We start from the raw sequence: 18,807 nt of genomic DNA, 5'->3' as shown, positions 1-18,807 counted from the left end.
GTGTTATAGTACACAATACACAGTGGAGTGTCTGAAACCCCATTGTCTTGACTAAATGCACAATGTAGCATGGCCTCACCTTATTGCTCTTATAAACAGTTAATATATAATAAAACTTATAGGACACAAGTTTACATTAAAACTTTATTTTGTTAAGCAAATCTATTAAGTGCCATGGATGACATATTTTAATGATGTTAAAGTTAACTGTTTGGCCTCTATGCTGCCCTACACTGTCCTAATGCAGTAACTACACCAACAATGAAACAGAAGAAAATATTATAAAAAATAGACCCAATTTCTGTCATAACTCAAATGTGTAGTTACTGCATTTTACTTTTGCGGGGCAGTATGGGTGCTGCAGATTAATACACATAGTAGCTAGGTGAACAGGTGTTTCACATCATTGCTTTTACTATATAGTGCTTTTAAGCACAGCTGGAATGCTTTATTGACCAATCAGCATTCAGGACCAGAACTATCTGTTTAATAAATATAGGCTACTTTATAATTTATGAAACAATAATTTCACCTTACATATCAAACAATTCAAACAAGTAAAAAAAAAATAACAAGTAAATTGAATTGGTGCTATTGATTGTTTCTTTAAACAACACCTTCTATCAGCATCCAACATTCTCCTACAGTGATACACTGATCAGAAGTAGTAAAAACTCCTGGTGACTTTAAAAACATCGGAAGTTCCCGTATATGCTGTGACGACATTAGATTGTTTGTAGTGTCCAGAGAATTGAATGCGGTACGTTCCTGTCTGTGCTGAGGAAGGGATGTGCCACTCCACTGTAGCGTTACTCAGGCCACCGGCTCCTTTTATCCAGTGAAATCTAAGTACACACATCCACACACACACAGACACACACACACACACACAATTAGTCACAATCTTTGCTTCTATTGCTTATGTCTTTTGAAGCTGACTGAACATAATGAGGCATCACAAATCACCTAATGTCATGTTAAATCTGCTATTTGGCTTTGAACCAGCAACCTTTGTGCGACTAGCTCAGCACAATTGAGCTATCATTACCATCTAAATGATAATAACTAAAAGATGATTACACTAACACTAACAGTTAATGAGGTTTTTCACAGATGCCTTTACGCTGTAAAGTTAGTGGAACATGTCAGATGCCACTTGGTTTGATATTTTGTTATCTAATGCAATTAATACACACAGTTTTAAGTGTGTCTTAACTGTACAAATCATTTTTTGGGCAACTGTATAAAGACTATCTAATCTAGCAAACTTCTTTTCATGAATTTTGGCCTTCAGTATTAAACCTATACAATAACAAGTGATAAGAACTTGACTCAGCGTTTGTCTTATCAGGGGAACAGACCTTGAAGGATATCACCAGCTCTAAATTAAGTCTACGGCTTAATTAAGTCTACGCCTAACAATGTAAAAGTGTTTTACACAAATGCATGTGGCATGAACATTCACAAGGAGAACATAAAAAAACATGCATATACACATTACCTTGTTTCCCACGATGCATCTGTGTGAACCACTTCCCACGTGTCTGTGCTGTTGTGAAATCTCCCCACTGTGACAAACGTCTTATCTCTCTGATACCACAATCAACACAGATTAGTTATATCTCACATATAATACTGCACGTTAAACAAGAGATAACTGTTTGATTACTGCTGTTAAACCACTCACAATATCTCCTGAGTGTCTCGGGTTTCCAGAGACAAATGTGACTGATGCGATATCTCCCTTAAAAAAACAACAAAAACAATTCTAGTCAATTAAAAGTTGAAGAGCAAAATTGTTTTTATTCATATTTTTTTATATACATTTTCACAGTGAAAATTAAAATGTTATATTTTATGATCATTTTATTGTATTTTTATTTTGGTACATACTTTGCATACACTTTTTGAAAATGAAATGGTAATGGAGTTTCTATTTTCATTTTTAGGGGTTCAAGCACGAAGTGAAGTGCTTGAGATGTAACTCCTGAACCTATGTGATACACTCAAGTGTCTTATATAATTGGAATCGTTGGCTGAAATCGAACAAAATCTCCAATTTAATTTCCGTCATGAAAAATCTTCTGCAATTTTAGATTTTTCGTAAAACCTACTTTTGCAAACTAGTCCTAGGGCGTTCACCCGAACGGAATCAAACCAATGTGGAAATATTCTCTGGAGTCCCATTATTAATAATGAAAAAAAATTTAACTTTCGATTGATCGTCGCAACTGTATACCAAAAAGTATGAATAGTGCATGGCCAATTTTACACAAATGCCTATTAACTCTTGAATGGTATGAGATACTTCCACAAAGTATGGGGTCATTCTGAGGACACTTGAAAAATGTTGCGCAATTTTGGTGGCGCCATAAAAATGAAAAACCTAAAAATGGCTGTAACTAAGGAGCATAAGGAACTAAGTTGTCTTTGTCCAAGGTTACATCAAGATCTATGAGGACAGTTGTATAGCTTGAAAAACGAAAACATTTTAAAGTCCTCTATACTTTTGCACGAATTCTGTTGCTTATCTTTGTGTTTGAGAGCGTTTTGTAAATCAGACGCTGTTCTCTGTAGTCCTTCAAATAAACATGCTGCACCTGTGAGACATAGATTCCCTGAGTGCATACTCGAGTGCATACTCGAGTGCCTGTGCTCACGCTGCTGTTGTCCAGCATGCATTCGGCCAAACAAATGATATTTCTCATAAGGCTGACATTTATGTGGATTTATAATAGATATCTCAAAATAAATAAATAAACAAATAAACGATTTAGAGCTTGAGGCCCTTTAGGTTTAGGGGCCCCTGGGCAATAGCCCAATCGGCCCGGTGGTTAATCTGTCCCTGGGCATATCTGACTCTTGGTCCTAGAGGTCTGTGCAAAAAAAAATAAGGCAAACAGGAGGTGCTATCACATTTTACATGTGTGTAAATAACTGAATATTATGAGGTGTGTCACACAGACACACATTAGACAAATCATATCATACTTTCTAAACATATTTGCCTCAAGGACCATTGGTGTCAATCAAATCATTTGACATTATTTAAAAAAAACTACTTTTAAATGACTGAACTCAAATACACTACTAGCAGAGCTTTCACTAGTTCACTAATATCCATAGTGTGTTGTGCAAAATTTTGATTTACGTACCACTTTATAGACAGGGTTAACCTGCTCTAAGACCTCGCCAAAGGCGATGTTGTCTGGTGCTTTATCGTCTACCGGATCCTTCACTAGATTAAAGAGTTTGTCCTCAGGAAAGAAAGGAGGTTCAGGACCTTTGGGCAACTCTCCAATGGTTCCCTGTGGAAATTAGCACCAAGACAGTCCATTTCAGATAAAAAAAAAATTATAATAATAAAAAATCTGAAAAAAAGATAGTGGATTTACCTGAGCTATAGCTTTGGCCAGACCTCTGAAGCGCTGAATGTAAGCAGAGAGAGTGTGAGGGCCAAAGATTGTGGATGCACCCTCATAACGCTGGATCTATCAAGGTAGAAGACAACCATTTGAAGAAAATAGCAGGTAATCTTAGTCATTCCACTTTAAACAAAAGTACCATGTTTTGTGGACATTTCCTTTGATTATTTTCAATTGGACCGTGGTAATTGCAAGTTATTCTTTTAAGTACATAGCAGCACTATGTATATACCATGGTGTATAGTAATCATTCAGTACTATGATGTATTTGAAAGTATCATGGCAATACAATCATGGTACACCACAGTACTCTTACAGTAAACAAGGCTCAGTGGCTTAAGCTAAAGTGTAGGCATATATACCTGATACTCTTCATATGTAGTAATATAATGGGTGTAGATGTTGCACAGGCCGGCGACGACCACCTCTGCGTTATTGAAAGCCCCATGCATCTCCAACTCCTATGACAATGATTTTGTGTACAGATTTGAATCTCATTGTCTACCTCATGTCTACAAAATATACTAGATTACATATACCAGAAAAACATATTCAGTATTCCGGGTATCAAAAACATATTGGCTTCGAAATATCGAACTAATACCTAGCCAAAATTAAAGTTACTCAATTATTTGCTGGTTGTGCAAAGGGATAGTTCACCCAGAAATTAAGATTCTGTCATTATCTACTATGTTATTCCAAACCTGTATTGTGTTCTTTTTTCCATGAAACACAAAAACAAAAATTCAAATAATCTTTACGTATAATCCATTTATTTATTTTTTATAGCTTTGTGTGAAGACCAAAACTCAATGATCATTTTCTCCTCTACCAAAGCTCTCAAATCTCATTCAGGTTGAGATTAAATATGGCTCGTCAACTCATGGCACCCTGTTTGATGTCAACGAGCTTGTTTACATGCAATACCAGACAAATGACCGAAGTTAAGGTACGAAATTATTCATGGTGTAAGCTGATAGGTCCTTTGACATGTACTCGGGTAGCCAACTGACTCTCTCTCTTTGTCTAACATTTACTGTAAATTGCTCTGTTTTGCATATACGTAAATTTTCACTGCTGCGCACAGCAACCCTCCTCCTCCCCAGCTCCACTTGTCTAGATTTGCTACATGCAGGCCCGCACTTCACACAGGCTTACTGGAGCTTAAGACCCGGGGCTCGTGGCTGCAGGGGGGGCCCAACTCCCAGGGGGATTTTTTTTTATTTGAGGCATCCACTATATTCTGCTTCATCAATGTTCGAAGGAGGAGTGTATATAAACACGGGAGATGGAGATATATCCACGGAGGCAGTGAGCAACAGCAAAAGCAATCCGTGAAGATCGTATGGCTTCAGAAGACAGTTAGTTGCATGGACTATTTTCAGATACTTTTATGGTGTTGTTTGCTCCTTTTTGTATCTTAACTGATGTCATCATCACTAAGAACTGTTGTTGTACTGAAAAAAGCTGCTTAAGGATTCTTCCAAAAAATATTTTGTAAATTATGACATGGTTTATTTTGAGTGAACTATACTTTAAATATGGGCCGTTCTCACCTGTTTGACTGCCTCCCGCATTCTTCGCCCGGACATGGTACTAGATTATAGAAGGCAATGTAAGTATCACAGAACAAACACATATCATCATTACTAAATAGCATCCAACCTACAGTAGAGGACCTTCAGATATGATTTTTGGTTAAATACTAGATTATTGATCAAGTGACTAAATTCTAAATTAGAACAAAAACAATCTGTCACAGGTTCAAACACATCGGAAACAGTGAATGCACACAGCTTTCACCAACAAAACAGTATTAAAAAATATCATGGTACTACAGTGGTTTTATGGACATGGTACCATTTAAATGTTTAAATGTCATGAATGTCATATACTGTATATACCATATATGGCATTCATGACATTTAAACATTTAAATGGTACCATGTTCATTAGTCAATCAGTTGAAACTTTTAATCAAATTAATCTCATGACGTGCAGGTTCATTAATCTAATTAATTGTATATATTTTTTGCTGAGAAAGGCCCCCAAATTAAAATTATTAATTTAAATAATTAATAATAACTAAAATATTTCCAAATAAAATATGAAGGCCTATAATAAGCATATAATACAGAGTGAAATTCAGAATTTCTACTACGAATGGTGCCAAAAACAAAAAACATCCAGTGAACAGCAAGACATCCTAGAAATGCCTTGCTGATGAGAGAGGTCAACAGAGAATGGCCAGACAAAGTTTACAGTAACTCAGATAACTGCTCTGTATAATTATGCTATTCTGAGATTCGGGTTGACACTGTATTGGTGGAAGGAGGGGGACCTACACAATATTAGGCAGGTGGCTTTAATTTACATTTACATTTATGCATTTGGCAGACGCTTTTATCCAAAGCGACTTACAGTGCACTTATTACAGGGACAATCCCCCTGGAGCAACTTGCTCAAGGGCCCAACAGTGGCATCTTGGTGGGGCTGGGGCTTGAACCCCCAACCTTCTGGTCAGTAACCCTGAGCCTCAACCACTGAGCCACCACTGCCCCCCTTTAATGTTGTGGCTGATCAGGGTGGGTGGGTGGGTCGGTCGGTAGGTAGGTAGGCTGGTACGAATGTCTCATTACCTTAACTGTAAAATACATGATAACATAGTTTTGAGAATTTAGAGGAATTCTGACCAATTCTGGGGTTGTGCCTACCTCCTGTATGCAGATAAGGTGTGCTTTCTGGCTAACTATTTGGCATTAACTAAGTGTACCTAGACAGTAGGGACTAAATATAATCATTATTTAGAACAACAAAATGTTGGTAAATAAATAATGTTCATAATTACCTCTGATTACTGTTAACATTATTCCAGCCAAGGGTAAATAGGAAACTATGGAGACTAATTAAAAGTACCATCTGTATACGTTAACGTTGGCCAGCCCATACAAATAGTATTAGTCACTCCCCTGGTTGAGAGTAGTGTTATTTTAATTAAGTGTATGCAGATCTAGGGGGACTAAACAAAACTATTATTCAGAGCAACCTGTCTGAATAGTATTAGTAAATTAGCTCTGGATAATGATCCCCAAAAAAAAAGAGCCAGTTTGTGGAATGATCACGTATAATCCGGCCGATGCGTAGACTCTACTAACAGGAATCCAAATGAACAAGTGCAATGTAAAAGTATAGAATTAACTAGAATAATCAAGTCTCTAAATCTAGAGATCTCAATTGATGATCAATAATAATTGGAATCTCAATCTTAATTCGAGGTCTAACATAATTGGAGTCAGATTAAATTATTAATGGAGTCAGATTCAGTCTTAACTATGACGCTACAGCCACACGTGCACGAAAAGACGAGCGCAATATCTTTTTTGCTGGATTCTGCCATTGGGGCAGTGAGGTGTCCTTTTAATAATCTACACTCCATACCCCATAATGACAAAGCAAAAACCAGATTTTTGATAACTTTACAAATGTATTAAAAAGAAAAGAACTGACAATTTACTTTGATATAAGTATTCAGACCCTTAACTCATTTCTTATTTGAAGCACCTTTGGCAGCAATTACACCCTCAAGTCGTTTTGGGTATGATGTGACAGGCTTTGCACACCTGGATTTGGGGATTTTCTGCCATTCTTCTCTGCAGATCCTCTCAAGCTTTATCAGGTAGGATGGGGACCATCGGAGGACAGCCATTTTCAGCTCTCTCCAAAGATGTTCAATTGGGTTCAAGTCCAGGCTCTGGCTGGGCCACTCAAGGACATTCACAGAGTTGTCCTGTAGCCACTCTTGTGTTCTCTTGGCTGTGTGCTTAGGGTCATTGTCCTGTTGGAAGGTGAACCTTCGGCCCAGTCTGTGGTCTTGAGAGCTCTGGACCATGTTTTCATTAAGATATCTGTGTATTTTTCTGCAATCAGTTTTTCTTCAACTCTGACCAGTCCCCCAGTCCCTGCTGCTGAAAAACACCCTCATATCATGATGCAACCACCATGCTTCAAGGGTTGGGATGGTATTGCGCAGGTGATGAACAGTGCCTGGTTTCCTCCAGACATGATGCTTGGAATTGAGGCCAAACAGTTCAATCTTCATTTCATCAGCCCAGAGAATCTTGTTTCTCACAGTCTGAGAGTCCTTTAGGTGCTTTTTTTGCAATTCTAAGCAGGCTTTCATGTGTCTTGCACTGATGAGAGGCTTCTGTCTGGCCACTCTGTCATAAAGCCAAGATTGGTGGAGTATTGCAGTGATGGTTGTCCTTCTGCAAATTTCTCCTATCTCCACACATGATCTCTGGAGCTCAACCAGAGTGACCATCGGGTTCCTGGTCACCTCTCTTACCAAGGACCTTCTCCCCCGATTGCTCAGGCCAGGCAGCCAGCTCTAGGAAGAGTCCTGGTTGTTCCAAACTTCTTCCATTTAAGAACTGTGGAAACACTGTGCTCTTGGGAACCTTCAATGCAGTGCATTTTTTTTAGCCTTAGAGACCTGTGACCCTATAGACCTGTGCCTCAACACAATACTGTCTCTGAGCACTACAGGCAGTTCCTTTGACCTCATGGCTTGCTTTTTGCTCTGATATGCATTTTCAGCAGTGATACCTTATATAGACATGTGTGTGCCTTTCCAAACCATGTACAATCAATTGAAATGACCAAAGGTTGACTCCAACCAAAGTGTAGAAACATCTCAAAGATGATCAGGGGAAACGGGATGCACCTGAGCTAAATTTCAAGTGTCATAGCAAATGGTCTGAATACTTATGTAAATGGGATATTTCAGTTTTCAAGTATGAAATATTTGTTTTTTGCTTTGTTATTATGGGGTAAACTGATGTGAAAAATATTATAATCATTTAAATGATTTTAGCATAAGGCTGCAACATAAAATATGAAAAGATTAAGGGGTCTGAATATTTTATGAATGCACTATATATATATACACATTGGTACTAACATGATCTTGAGTTGAATGATACTGGTACTGAGTTTTTATTTATACTCACGTAAATTCACCTGGGACCGCAACTATGGCTAAAGAGCCAATAGTGATGATTTGAACGTCCACAATGGCTGGATGCCATGGGAGGGGTGAATCCATCTGCATAAAAACATAGCTATTGCTGTTATTGTTTCAAATAAATCAAATTTGTCATTGCCAAATTTCCTGTACATTTTAATTTCTGCCACATTATCATCTTATGGCAATATTAACAAAAGATCATACATTTTGTATACATTTTATTGTTGAGTTTCTTATGGTTTCTGTATAATTCTGTTTTTTCGTGTACCTCTCCCGTGCTAAACAGGATGGGTTTGGGCCGATGACAATCCTGGGTATCATTTGACGGAGGTCCCACAATTTGATCTCTTATGCCGTCCCAGAAGGGGTCTCCATCTGTATCCCCTGGTCACATTAGATAATCCAAAACCAAAATAATCTTCCAGTCAAAGATCTACTCAAGACATGACCTGACAAATATGAAGTACACTAGCAAATCTGGGAAACCAAAACAAAGATGAAGCAGCATCTCTTTACCTTGTACGAAGTTGAACTCTCCGCCTCCATCTGTTGTTCCGGCAGCAAAACTGTGACCCAGAGCAGGTTTGCATGTCCGTCCCTAATGAGAGAAACTGTGTCAGCACTACAACACCACTGCACAAATTCAAATTAAAGGAGTAGTCCATGTTAAACTAGTTAAACTCTAAACACATGAGCTGTAAATTTGGCAGCTCAAAGTGTTATGCCTACACAGCCTAAACAGTTCGATAATTGTATATTATTCATGTTTATTTCAGTGCCGTTTGGTTTGACAAGCATCCTTAAAGCCCACAAAGACCCAAAATCAAATTCAAAGACTTGTGGCTTTGAGTTTATGGGTTTCTATTGCTCTACTTCTTATACAATTTTCATGAGAGCGCTAATTCTATGCACCAGCTGGTGGTAATGATGTTATCTGAAAATATATTAGAACATAAAATTATGTCCCTGACAATCACTGTTGTAGCTATTTTATGAAACAGAAAATTATCAGATTTGTATTAAACTTTCTAGAGGTCATGGTTTATTTTTCAATGGTTATTACAATTGTATTAATGATAAAAATATATATATTTTCCCACCTGTTGTTATAGAGTGATTTTTAAATCACTGTAAAATGGGCCAGTGAAATAAGTTGGAGAGGGTAAAATGTTTGGATTTGGATATATATATATATATATATATATATATATATATATATATATATATATATATATATATATATATATATATATATTATTATTATTATTATTTTTGTTATTTTTTTATTTAAGCTGTAATTTGATTTTAAACGTGTTTTTCATGTTTCAATCATTGAATTCAATTTAAAAAAAACTAAGTTGTCTGGTAGAATTGAAGTGTGTGCAAATAATTGTAAATTTAAAACATGCCTCAATCCACTGAATAGCCTGGAAGTCCAACACAATCACTGTTAATACTAGCCATGATATGTGTGTCAATTGAGCAATATGATTAATTATAAAATACTTAAATTCTCCATAATATAACGGGGCCAACAAACAAATCCTGATAAGAACAACATTTTCTATGCGGATAAAAGGAGTGTGTCACTAGATATATGCCAGACAAAACAAAGACCCAGTTAACGCACAAAAGAACATAAAGTCAATATTTATATATTATTTATATTAGCAACTTTTTATGAATGAGCTGTCTTAGTTTATATTACTGGTGATTGACAGGCAATGGACTATCTAATAGGTTGCAGATGGTGCAATAACCGGAGAAGAACCTCAGAATTAAATTGCACTTGACCCAGCCCATTAGCGCTGTGCGTACAAAATTTCACCAAACACACTTGCGCCAAGACTTACCACATGCTTGCATGTAAATAGCAAAACTTCATGGCTATGCCCACTGACTTTACGCTTATGACTTATGGCATAGTGCTGCGCTTAGCGCTAGTGCTCTTAAAATAGGGCCACTTGTCTATTTGATTTTAAGCTTTCTATATACTAATGTACTCCTAAACATTGACCAAATACACTTTTAGCAGATAAACACAATTATCTCTTTTCTCAGGAAAACAAACCAAAACTATTGATGACTCACACTGCATTTGCTTGTTTTGTCCAATCAAATGCTCTAGCAATTAGCAAACCATGTTGATGCCTTTTGGCTATGATAAAAAGGGACAAACCCTTCGATATGTTCTACCCCAACATCCGATATGTCCCATTTCAATACTTCAACACAGTAAAGAAAACTGCGCTCGTCAAGCCATTTCATAGGGACTATAAAGTACTCACTGTATGAGTGGAGTTAAACGGGACCGTTTCATCTGTCATGTTGACCCACTGATGTGCACCCTGGACGGCACCATGCAACTCCTGTTGTGCACTGCCGTACAGCTCCTGCACAACAAACCCACCACGTTACAGTAACACACTCAGTACCACACTCAGTACCACAATCATAGATATTCATCAGGATCAAGCAATGTGACAAAAGAGACTTACTTTTGCCTTTTTAAACATATTCTCTCCAACAATCCTGGTGCTCTCAAACATGTCTTCGCCCGGTCCAAAAGCAATGCATGCTTTTTTCTGTTGAGGGGCACATGCGAATTAGAACTGGAGGCTGGTTATGAATGAATGTTTCTAGATCTGCAGATTCACCCTTTGTCTAGTTGAGCTCTGTGTATTCCGCCCATTCATTTCAAATCATAAGCCATTAAATAAAAAAAAATGTAAGATCTGGAGAAGCAACTTTTGACTAATATTGTACTTATATTTGTGTTATATACTGTATATATAATGATAACTTACTCCACCAATGGGGCAGGAGCTGTTAAGGTAGTCACACTTCTCGCCCGTGTTCAAGCAGACGGGTCCGCGAATGTTGGGAGATGAATCTCCAAGGTTACTGGAAGAAAAGCCTGCTACAAACGGACCCTGGAGGGAAACAGAACGTGAGATTTAATGCCGCACTTTTCAAATTGAAGATGATGTTCATTCACAAACACACACACACACACACACAATCCCAAGGTCAAGTAGCTTGATAAAGATGTTTAATATATTGCATTAGAGCATCAACTAATGAACTTTAATAAATTTCCTCAATACATTTAAAGGATTCTCAAGGCACCAAAGGAAGTACTGATTATATTGTCCATGTGTAGCGTTCAAGTAGATTGCAACTAATCTACAGTACAAGAGGCCCAGAGTGAGATCTAATTAAAAAGTCGTCTTTTTACCTCCCCTGGTAGAAAGCCTCGGTTCTTGTCCTGCTCAAAGGCGTAGGAGGCATAGCCGAGGTTGTCTGAGCTCACCATGCGATTGGTGTTATTCATACTGACGGGATGAACAGCAAACCAGCTGAGGGCAGAGGTATAGTGAATAAATCAGTAAATTCATTAAATAACTTTTTTTTTTCATGTGGAATACATAAGGGGAATTTGAAAGAATCTTCACAAAGCTTTTTTTTTCTCCATACAATGACCATGTGACATCTGTCAAGCTCAAGACAGGACAAAAAAGTACTTTAAGGCACCCTTTTGATTCTTCAAAATTCTCCTGTTGTGTTCCACAGAAAAACCAAATAATTACAGCGTACTGTCATTTTGGGTGAAATATTGGTTTGAATAAATATCTAATAATTGTCAATTATGTAGGTACCTGAGCATGCCCATACCGTCCCCGTCCATATCTGTGAATTTCAGGATCACGATTTGCTTGTCTGTGTTGAATTCATACCTGGGTTGAATACGAGACCAGAAATGAACCAAAAATGCCATTGAAAGTGACAGAAATGCCACAGATATTTAAATAGTGGGAAAAAAAATGGCCCATACTGAAGTCCTCAGTTGTTGTTTTTTGTGCTATCCAACATTTGATATATTTATTTCATGTATTCTATTCTAGGCCTTTGCAGTTAGGACTTTAGCCTGGGTTAAGTATACAGACACAGTCCTTTCCTTCATAATAGAAACCACAACAATAACCAAATAAACAAACCTGTTTCTCTCCTCTTCCGGGTTGTTCATATAAGAGTGTGGGCTTCTGTTTATGTTGCTGTCATCTATTTGTCCTTTGTTAATAAAAATTCGCCCAGGTCTCATATTCCTATGAGCAATGTCAATGCTCTGATAAAGAGGATTAAAAACACAGGTCAATAATATATTAAAAGCATACACATGAACTAACATTTTACATTTTACCATATCAGAAAAATAGTTACAATAGACAATACCTTCACTATTCCATTGACAATGGCTTGTATGGATGGTTTAATGTAGCCACTACTGGTGATCATAAAGAGGGTGTACTGAAAATAGCCAGCCAGACCCGAATGTGTGTGAGTGCCACTCATAATCACATTGTCCTGCCTGTAGAGGTCTCCGTATTTCGCTTTCAGCTCTTGCAAAACCTGCAATGATACAAGGGTCAAAGACAAATAAGGATGTCTGAGATGATGAAAAGTGGAAATTGTAAAGATCTAGTTTAAAGTTCTTGGAACAGCAATCTTTGTATTCATGTTGGTTTCATACATTAAAAAAAAAAAATTCATAACTAAAACAAAACAAATAATAATAATAATAATAATAATAAAATAGTGTAGCTGCCAAACAGGTTATGATATTAAGGGGAAATTGGGGCAAAAATGTCATCAAAAGTGACAAAAAATACCTCTGAAATGCAAAATGTGGGTGCAAAAAATAAAATATTATATTATTTAATATTACATTCTAAGCCTATAGTTATACACGTTATTACTAAATAATGTTCAGATTGAAAACATGAATATGAATGTGAATATTCAGCATGAATATTTTTGTATGTTTCGAGGAAGAAAAATACCCTCATTAATGTAAAACAAAATAAAAAATGTAAAAGAAAGAAAATAACAATTCCAGGGGGCAATCTCTGGTTTAACTTTGTTAACTGTTACACCACCTAAACCTTTTGTCTTTAAGCCCCACGGAAAACATGTTCATCATAGTAGAGGTTTATTCAAGTTATTATCTATATGAATTGCATTTATAGTGTATTTATGAACAAAAAAGAATGAAATGAATGTCATGCTGTTCGTGACACTGATTGTGTGTTATACCTCTAGCCTCAGTCTTTGAGAGACCATGCCGATGTCCGAAGTCACAAACACCACTCTCTTACTGCCGTCATCCACAATAAATGCTCTACAAAATAGACGCATGTGGAGACCCCTCGCCGTCTGCTCAGTATTGGCGTAGCCCATCTTTCCCAAAAATAAAAAAGGAATAAATCAGCAATAGGCCTTTGACATCACATGCACCTGCCTTATGTGACCCTTATCATCATATCGGACCAATGCAAACATCAGTCATAAACGTTATCAGTCTGGAACAACCATGGGCGTAGATTTGGCTTGAACATTGGGGGGGGTTACAGTGTGAAGAATTTAAATTATTCCATTGATCATGGTATAAATAATGGGGTGGTGTACTTGCTTGTTTTTTTTATAAATTTTTTTATTTTCTCCCCAATTTGAAATGTCCAATTCCCAATGCGCTTTAAGCCCTCGTGGTGGCGTAGTGACTTGCCTAAATCTGGGTTGCTGAGGACGAATCTCAGATGCCTCCGTGTCTGAGACCGTCAATCTGCTCATTATATCACATTGTTGAGCGTTACCGTGGAGACACACAACTCACTACACACCCCACTCAGAGCGAGAACCACACATTTTAGCAACCACGAGGAGATTAACCCAATGTAACTCTAGCAACTAGGACAATTTGGTTGCTTAGGAGACCTGGCGGGAGTCACTCAGTGTAATATTCTCATTTGACTTTTGTTTTTGTACTTTTATTTTGAAATTTCCTGTTTAGTTCCTGTTTCCTAGTCTTGTCAATTCCTGTTTTCCCTTGTTCATGTGTCCGGTTTTCATTGGTTTATTGTTTGATTACTTTGATTCAGTTCTAGTTTGTCATTGGTTTTAGTTAATTGTCTTGTTATCTTGTTTTACAGTTCTGTTTGTTAATTGGCCTTTGTTACCCATGTCTTGTGCATTTAAACCCTCATGTTTTCCTTTGTAAGTTGTCAGGTATTGCACTTGTAAACTTGTTGTTCCGCCATAGTCTAGTCTAGTCTAGTCTAGTCTAGTCTAGTCTAGTCTAGTCTAGTCTAGTCTAGCCTAGCCTTTGTGTTTGTGTAACCTGTTGTTTAGCCATAGTTTAGTCTTAACTGTGTACTTGTAACCTTGTTGTCTATCCATAGTTTAGTATAGTTTGTATACATGTACCTTGTAGTGTTGTTCCAGTCCTGTCCAGCCTTAGCCTTAGTTATTTCGTGTCGTGTCTAGTTTTGTCATTATTAGTTTGGTCCTTGGTTTCTTGTTTTGTTTTCTTTCACTTTCATAGTTAGGGATACTGTTTCACGTTATAAGAATAAACTGCACTTGGGTTCATCTTTACTTTATCATCATTGTTTCTGCCTGTTTTGTCAACACCGTTACACTCAACACGCCCTGGATTCGAACTCTTGACTCCATGGCTTGAAGTACTCGCTGAGATACCCAGGCCCCGTTCTTGCTTGTTTTGATTATTGGGGGGTTACCTCCCCCCATCCTCCCTGGAATCTACGCCCCTGGGAACAACTAATGAATTGATAACATCGATAAAGCTTGCAATAGTTTTCAAAAGATAATATAAGAAATCACCAGACCGCTGCAACGTGATCTCATGATAATTCGTATGTATTCTTACATAAAGTTTGGTTCAATCGAACATACATTCTCTTACGTTTGCATAGACACTGATACATACTATATTGATGTATTGGCAGCATCTAAATGCCATAATTTTATGTATTAACACCTATAGAAACATACAAATGCTTACGTGTACTTTTTGAATTTATTAATATTAAATAATTCATAGAATTAATCAGTTAATTACATTTAATGTAAAATCAGTTTGATTAGTTAAATGCCATCACATTTATTTAATGCAGTTGACATAAGAATATGACATTTGAAAGGCTTCATTCAGTCCTGTGTGATTTCTGCAGCCCTATACAATTATTTCACTTTAACCAAGACTTTAAAATGTTAAAATAAATAAAAACTCTATAATCATTTAATAATTTATTAAGCACTTTTGTTTGCCATGGGACACAAAATGAGCTTTCCTAGAATATGCCAAAAAACTAAACAAACTACAAAAAGCATCATAAAACAATAATAAAATTAATCCATACATTTTATAGCTATAATACAAATAGACTGTTTTCTGTCAACAATCTCCATCTCCATCTGCCGCAGCACCGTCATGCAAGCTGTAACCGTCCACTCAAATTAGTTTCATTTTCAAAATTAAAAAAATTGCTGTCTCAAGCATTACGAGCAGCGGTTTTACAGTGGTTTTACAGCAGTGATGCAGAATGCTCATGGGCTCTAAAGTGTCTCTTGACTGTTTGCGAATTGCCGCATTCTGCAACATCTATGTTTAGATGAGATATTACAGCATCGTTCTGGAGTGCATCAGGAGAAGATTTACAGCGATTAAAATGATAAATTCTACTCTTCACTTACACAATGCTATTGCATGCTGTCAGGGAGCACATGGGATGCAGCGCATTGCCCTTTGGACTACTTTTGTTTTGAAGTTTGCCATTTTTCTGAATAAATTATTGTGATTAAATTTATCTGCCTGTTAAGTGTTTTATATGCATAATAAATGTTTATGGTTATGGTTAGGTTTAGGAGTAGGTGTGGGATTAGCGGCTATAAAATATATATAAATGAATATATTGTAACAAATATTATTGTTTCTGTACATTAATCTATTTGTTACATGTTTTGATATTGTTGAAATGTGGTTAGATTTAGAGGTTGAGGTGGGGTTAAGGGATCTAAAATATCTATAAAATATTAAAAATGTATAAATATATTTATAATCGATTCCTGTATTCAGATATATTTGTAATGGAAAATTTACATTTCTAAAGCTGTAAATTGGTAAAAACTTTTACATTTTAGATGCTTTCAAATGTCCATATTTTATGTTTTAGTGTCTATCCAAGCATACAAATATGTGTGTTTAAATGTTACAAATATTAACATATAAATAGCTATGTACATTAATGAGATCAGTCTGCAAGACTGGATAGAATTCAGCAAAATGAAATAAACTGACCAGAGGTATGTCAGCCACAGGCCCGGTGCAGTCTGCTCGGCCTACACCAATCACATAGGAGATCTCTGGAGGATTTACGGTCGGGGCCGGGGTCGGCTCCTCTAGTTCTATATTGCAAAATGGTACACATGTAATTCAAACAAACAACAATTTAAACTATATGATTATTTTATAAGCTTATGAATTTAAAAAATACAATAGAATCCAAAAGTCTAAGTGCCTGCTTCTATTCTTTTCTAATTTAAATTAATTTATTGTTTTTCATTACAAATTATGTTATCAACAATTACAATCTGAGTGAAAAGTTTATTTGAATAATTTACATGCATTTCATGTTCCCCTTTAACATGTTTTTTTTTTTTTTTTTCAGATTTAAATAACTAACTAAATAAATAAATATTAATAATAATAAATTCACACAGTATTCCCATATATATATATATATATATATTAGCTTACAATTTAGTTAAATTAATTCAATTATAATTAGGTGCATCTGAATTTTTTTTAAAAGAACCAATAAAAAAACTGTAATTACGTTTTTCTGAATCCACCTTGAGGGCTAAGACAGTTATCAGCCCCACTGACACTACTGTCATCAAGAGGAACAGAACTATGAGCCAGACCTCCAGAGTACTGAGACGACCGCACACAGTCTTACGAGCCATTGTACTTCACTGAAAGACACACATGGACAGACACAAAAAGTGCTTTATTTTACCAGATAACCACAGTGCAATAACAGCATGTGCAACAAATGAAACATAAATGCAATCTGTTGCTTTTTGAAGTCTGTTTAATCATTACATAAACTTGTATAGGCAAATATGTTCTCCATAATATGATTTTTTTCCCCCCTGAAATAAACATACTATTGAAATTTTGAAAACGACATTATTCTATAAATCTTACACTTTAGCAAACAATTATGCATGCAGATCTGTTAATAGCGAACACATACTACAATGTAAAGAACATTTCAGCCCTGCATTAGCTGTTATAATTTGTGATTTTTTTTTTAAATAAATACTTACATGTCTTTGGGACCAACTCCCGGAGTAAAATTAAACAAATGGATGCATGGACTGAGTGCACACTTATAGAGTATACTATGCAAGGACAAAGGTAATATGCAAAGCACCGTTTTATAACCTGTATTGAAGACTGTGTAACCAAACCCTCAGATTAGATTAGTTGTATAACTATTGAGATAACAAAGACCTTATCAAGATGTCAATTTTGACCATAGAGATAATATTTAGTTAATTAAAAGAATATACATTTTTTATATAGATTTGACTGAATGTATGTTTCTCTGCAGTGATGTGCACAAACCTGAGCAGGGACAGGGGCAGAAGGATAAAAAAGAGCCCTTATATCTGGTGGCCAAAAGTTTGGAATAATGTATAGATTTTGCTCTTATGGAAAGAAAGTGGCATTCAACTGATCACAAAGTATAGTCAGGATATTACTGATGTAAAAAACAGCACCATTTGAATAAAGTCAATTACAACTACAACGATACACCTCCATCTACATCCACATATGATTGAGTTAATATTGAACCTAGAGTTTTTTGTGTTTTTGTCTTCCTTTGCTTCGGGACCCCAGTGGGCCATGGCATCACAGTCCATGTCCGGTGCAGTGGGGATTAGTTGGGGGTGGGTGTGGGGGTGGTGTGGGGCCTGGGGCTTGTATCTTCCCGCACTTTTTCGCCCTGGATTTCTTGCCTTGGGCTTGTTCTGCATTGCATGCCTTGCTTTTCTTTTTAATGCATCACATATTAGTTGAAATACATACACCACTATTAAGAGCTTAACAAGGAATGCATCGGAAGATGGAGAAAGGGAAGGGAGGAAAAGAGAAAAAAAGAACTCAACAAAACAGGGTGTTCAGTGGTATGTGTGTGTTGGCCTGGGTTTTGCCCTGGGCTGGTTCTATGCCGCACGCCTCGCTTTTTTAATGCATCACACACTAGTTGACACACATACAGACCTACTGAAGGAGGAGGAGAATTATTATTTTGATGAACTTACAACAAAATACATGGAGTGGACTTTTTTATCTGACCTTATTCGTCTGAGGTAACAGCGCTTCGACTTTCCAGGGCGAAAGCCAAAAGGCATTTTTGCTCCCTTGAAGGGCACTCCTGCGTGAGGGGATGCCACTCAGAAGCTCGTTAAAAACGAAAGTGAGAAAGT

General features: G+C 36.6%; 1 protein-coding gene across 1 annotated transcript; it reads right to left on the bottom strand.

Moving 5' to 3' along the window:
- Window positions 1-658: 658 nt before the first annotated feature.
- asah2 (N-acylsphingosine amidohydrolase 2) lies at window positions 659-17,274 on the bottom strand. Its single transcript, XM_052113221.1, has 20 exons — window positions 17,136-17,274; window positions 16,607-16,707; window positions 13,546-13,689; window positions 12,685-12,861; window positions 12,450-12,577; window positions 12,111-12,188; window positions 11,690-11,810; window positions 11,259-11,384; window positions 10,950-11,036; window positions 10,740-10,844; window positions 8,968-9,049; window positions 8,720-8,835; window positions 8,435-8,529; window positions 4,982-5,021; window positions 3,788-3,886; window positions 3,396-3,491; window positions 3,156-3,308; window positions 1,688-1,744; window positions 1,502-1,590; window positions 659-845 (listed from the first exon to the last, which is right to left on the bottom strand). The coding sequence occupies exons 1-20, from the start codon at window positions 17,272-17,274 to the stop codon at window positions 659-661; spliced, it is 2,220 nt and encodes a 739-aa protein (XP_051969181.1).
- Window positions 17,275-18,807: the final 1,533 nt, after the last annotated feature.

The sequence above is a fragment of the Xyrauchen texanus genome, chromosome 40, assembly GCF_025860055.1.
Source record: "Xyrauchen texanus isolate HMW12.3.18 chromosome 40, RBS_HiC_50CHRs, whole genome shotgun sequence".
In the NCBI taxonomy this organism is placed as follows: Eukaryota; Metazoa; Chordata; class Actinopteri; order Cypriniformes; family Catostomidae; genus Xyrauchen; species Xyrauchen texanus.
Note: the sequence above shows the minus strand (reverse complement) of the source record. Positions and strands in the feature narration are given on the sequence as shown.

Excerpts from the sequence above, each read along its gene's own strand:
- asah2 (XM_052113221.1), bottom strand. The coding sequence starts at position 17,274 with ATGGCTCGTAAGACTGTGTGCGGTCGTCTCAGTACTCTGGAGGTCTGG. Across the intron at positions 8,530-8,719 it reads TCCTGTTTAGCACGGGAGAG|ATGGATTCACCCCTCCCATG; the intron begins GTACACGAAAAA and ends GTTTTTATGCAG. Across the intron at positions 3,309-3,395 it reads TGGCCAAAGCTATAGCTCAG|GGAACCATTGGAGAGTTGCC; the intron begins GTAAATCCACTA and ends TAATTTCCACAG.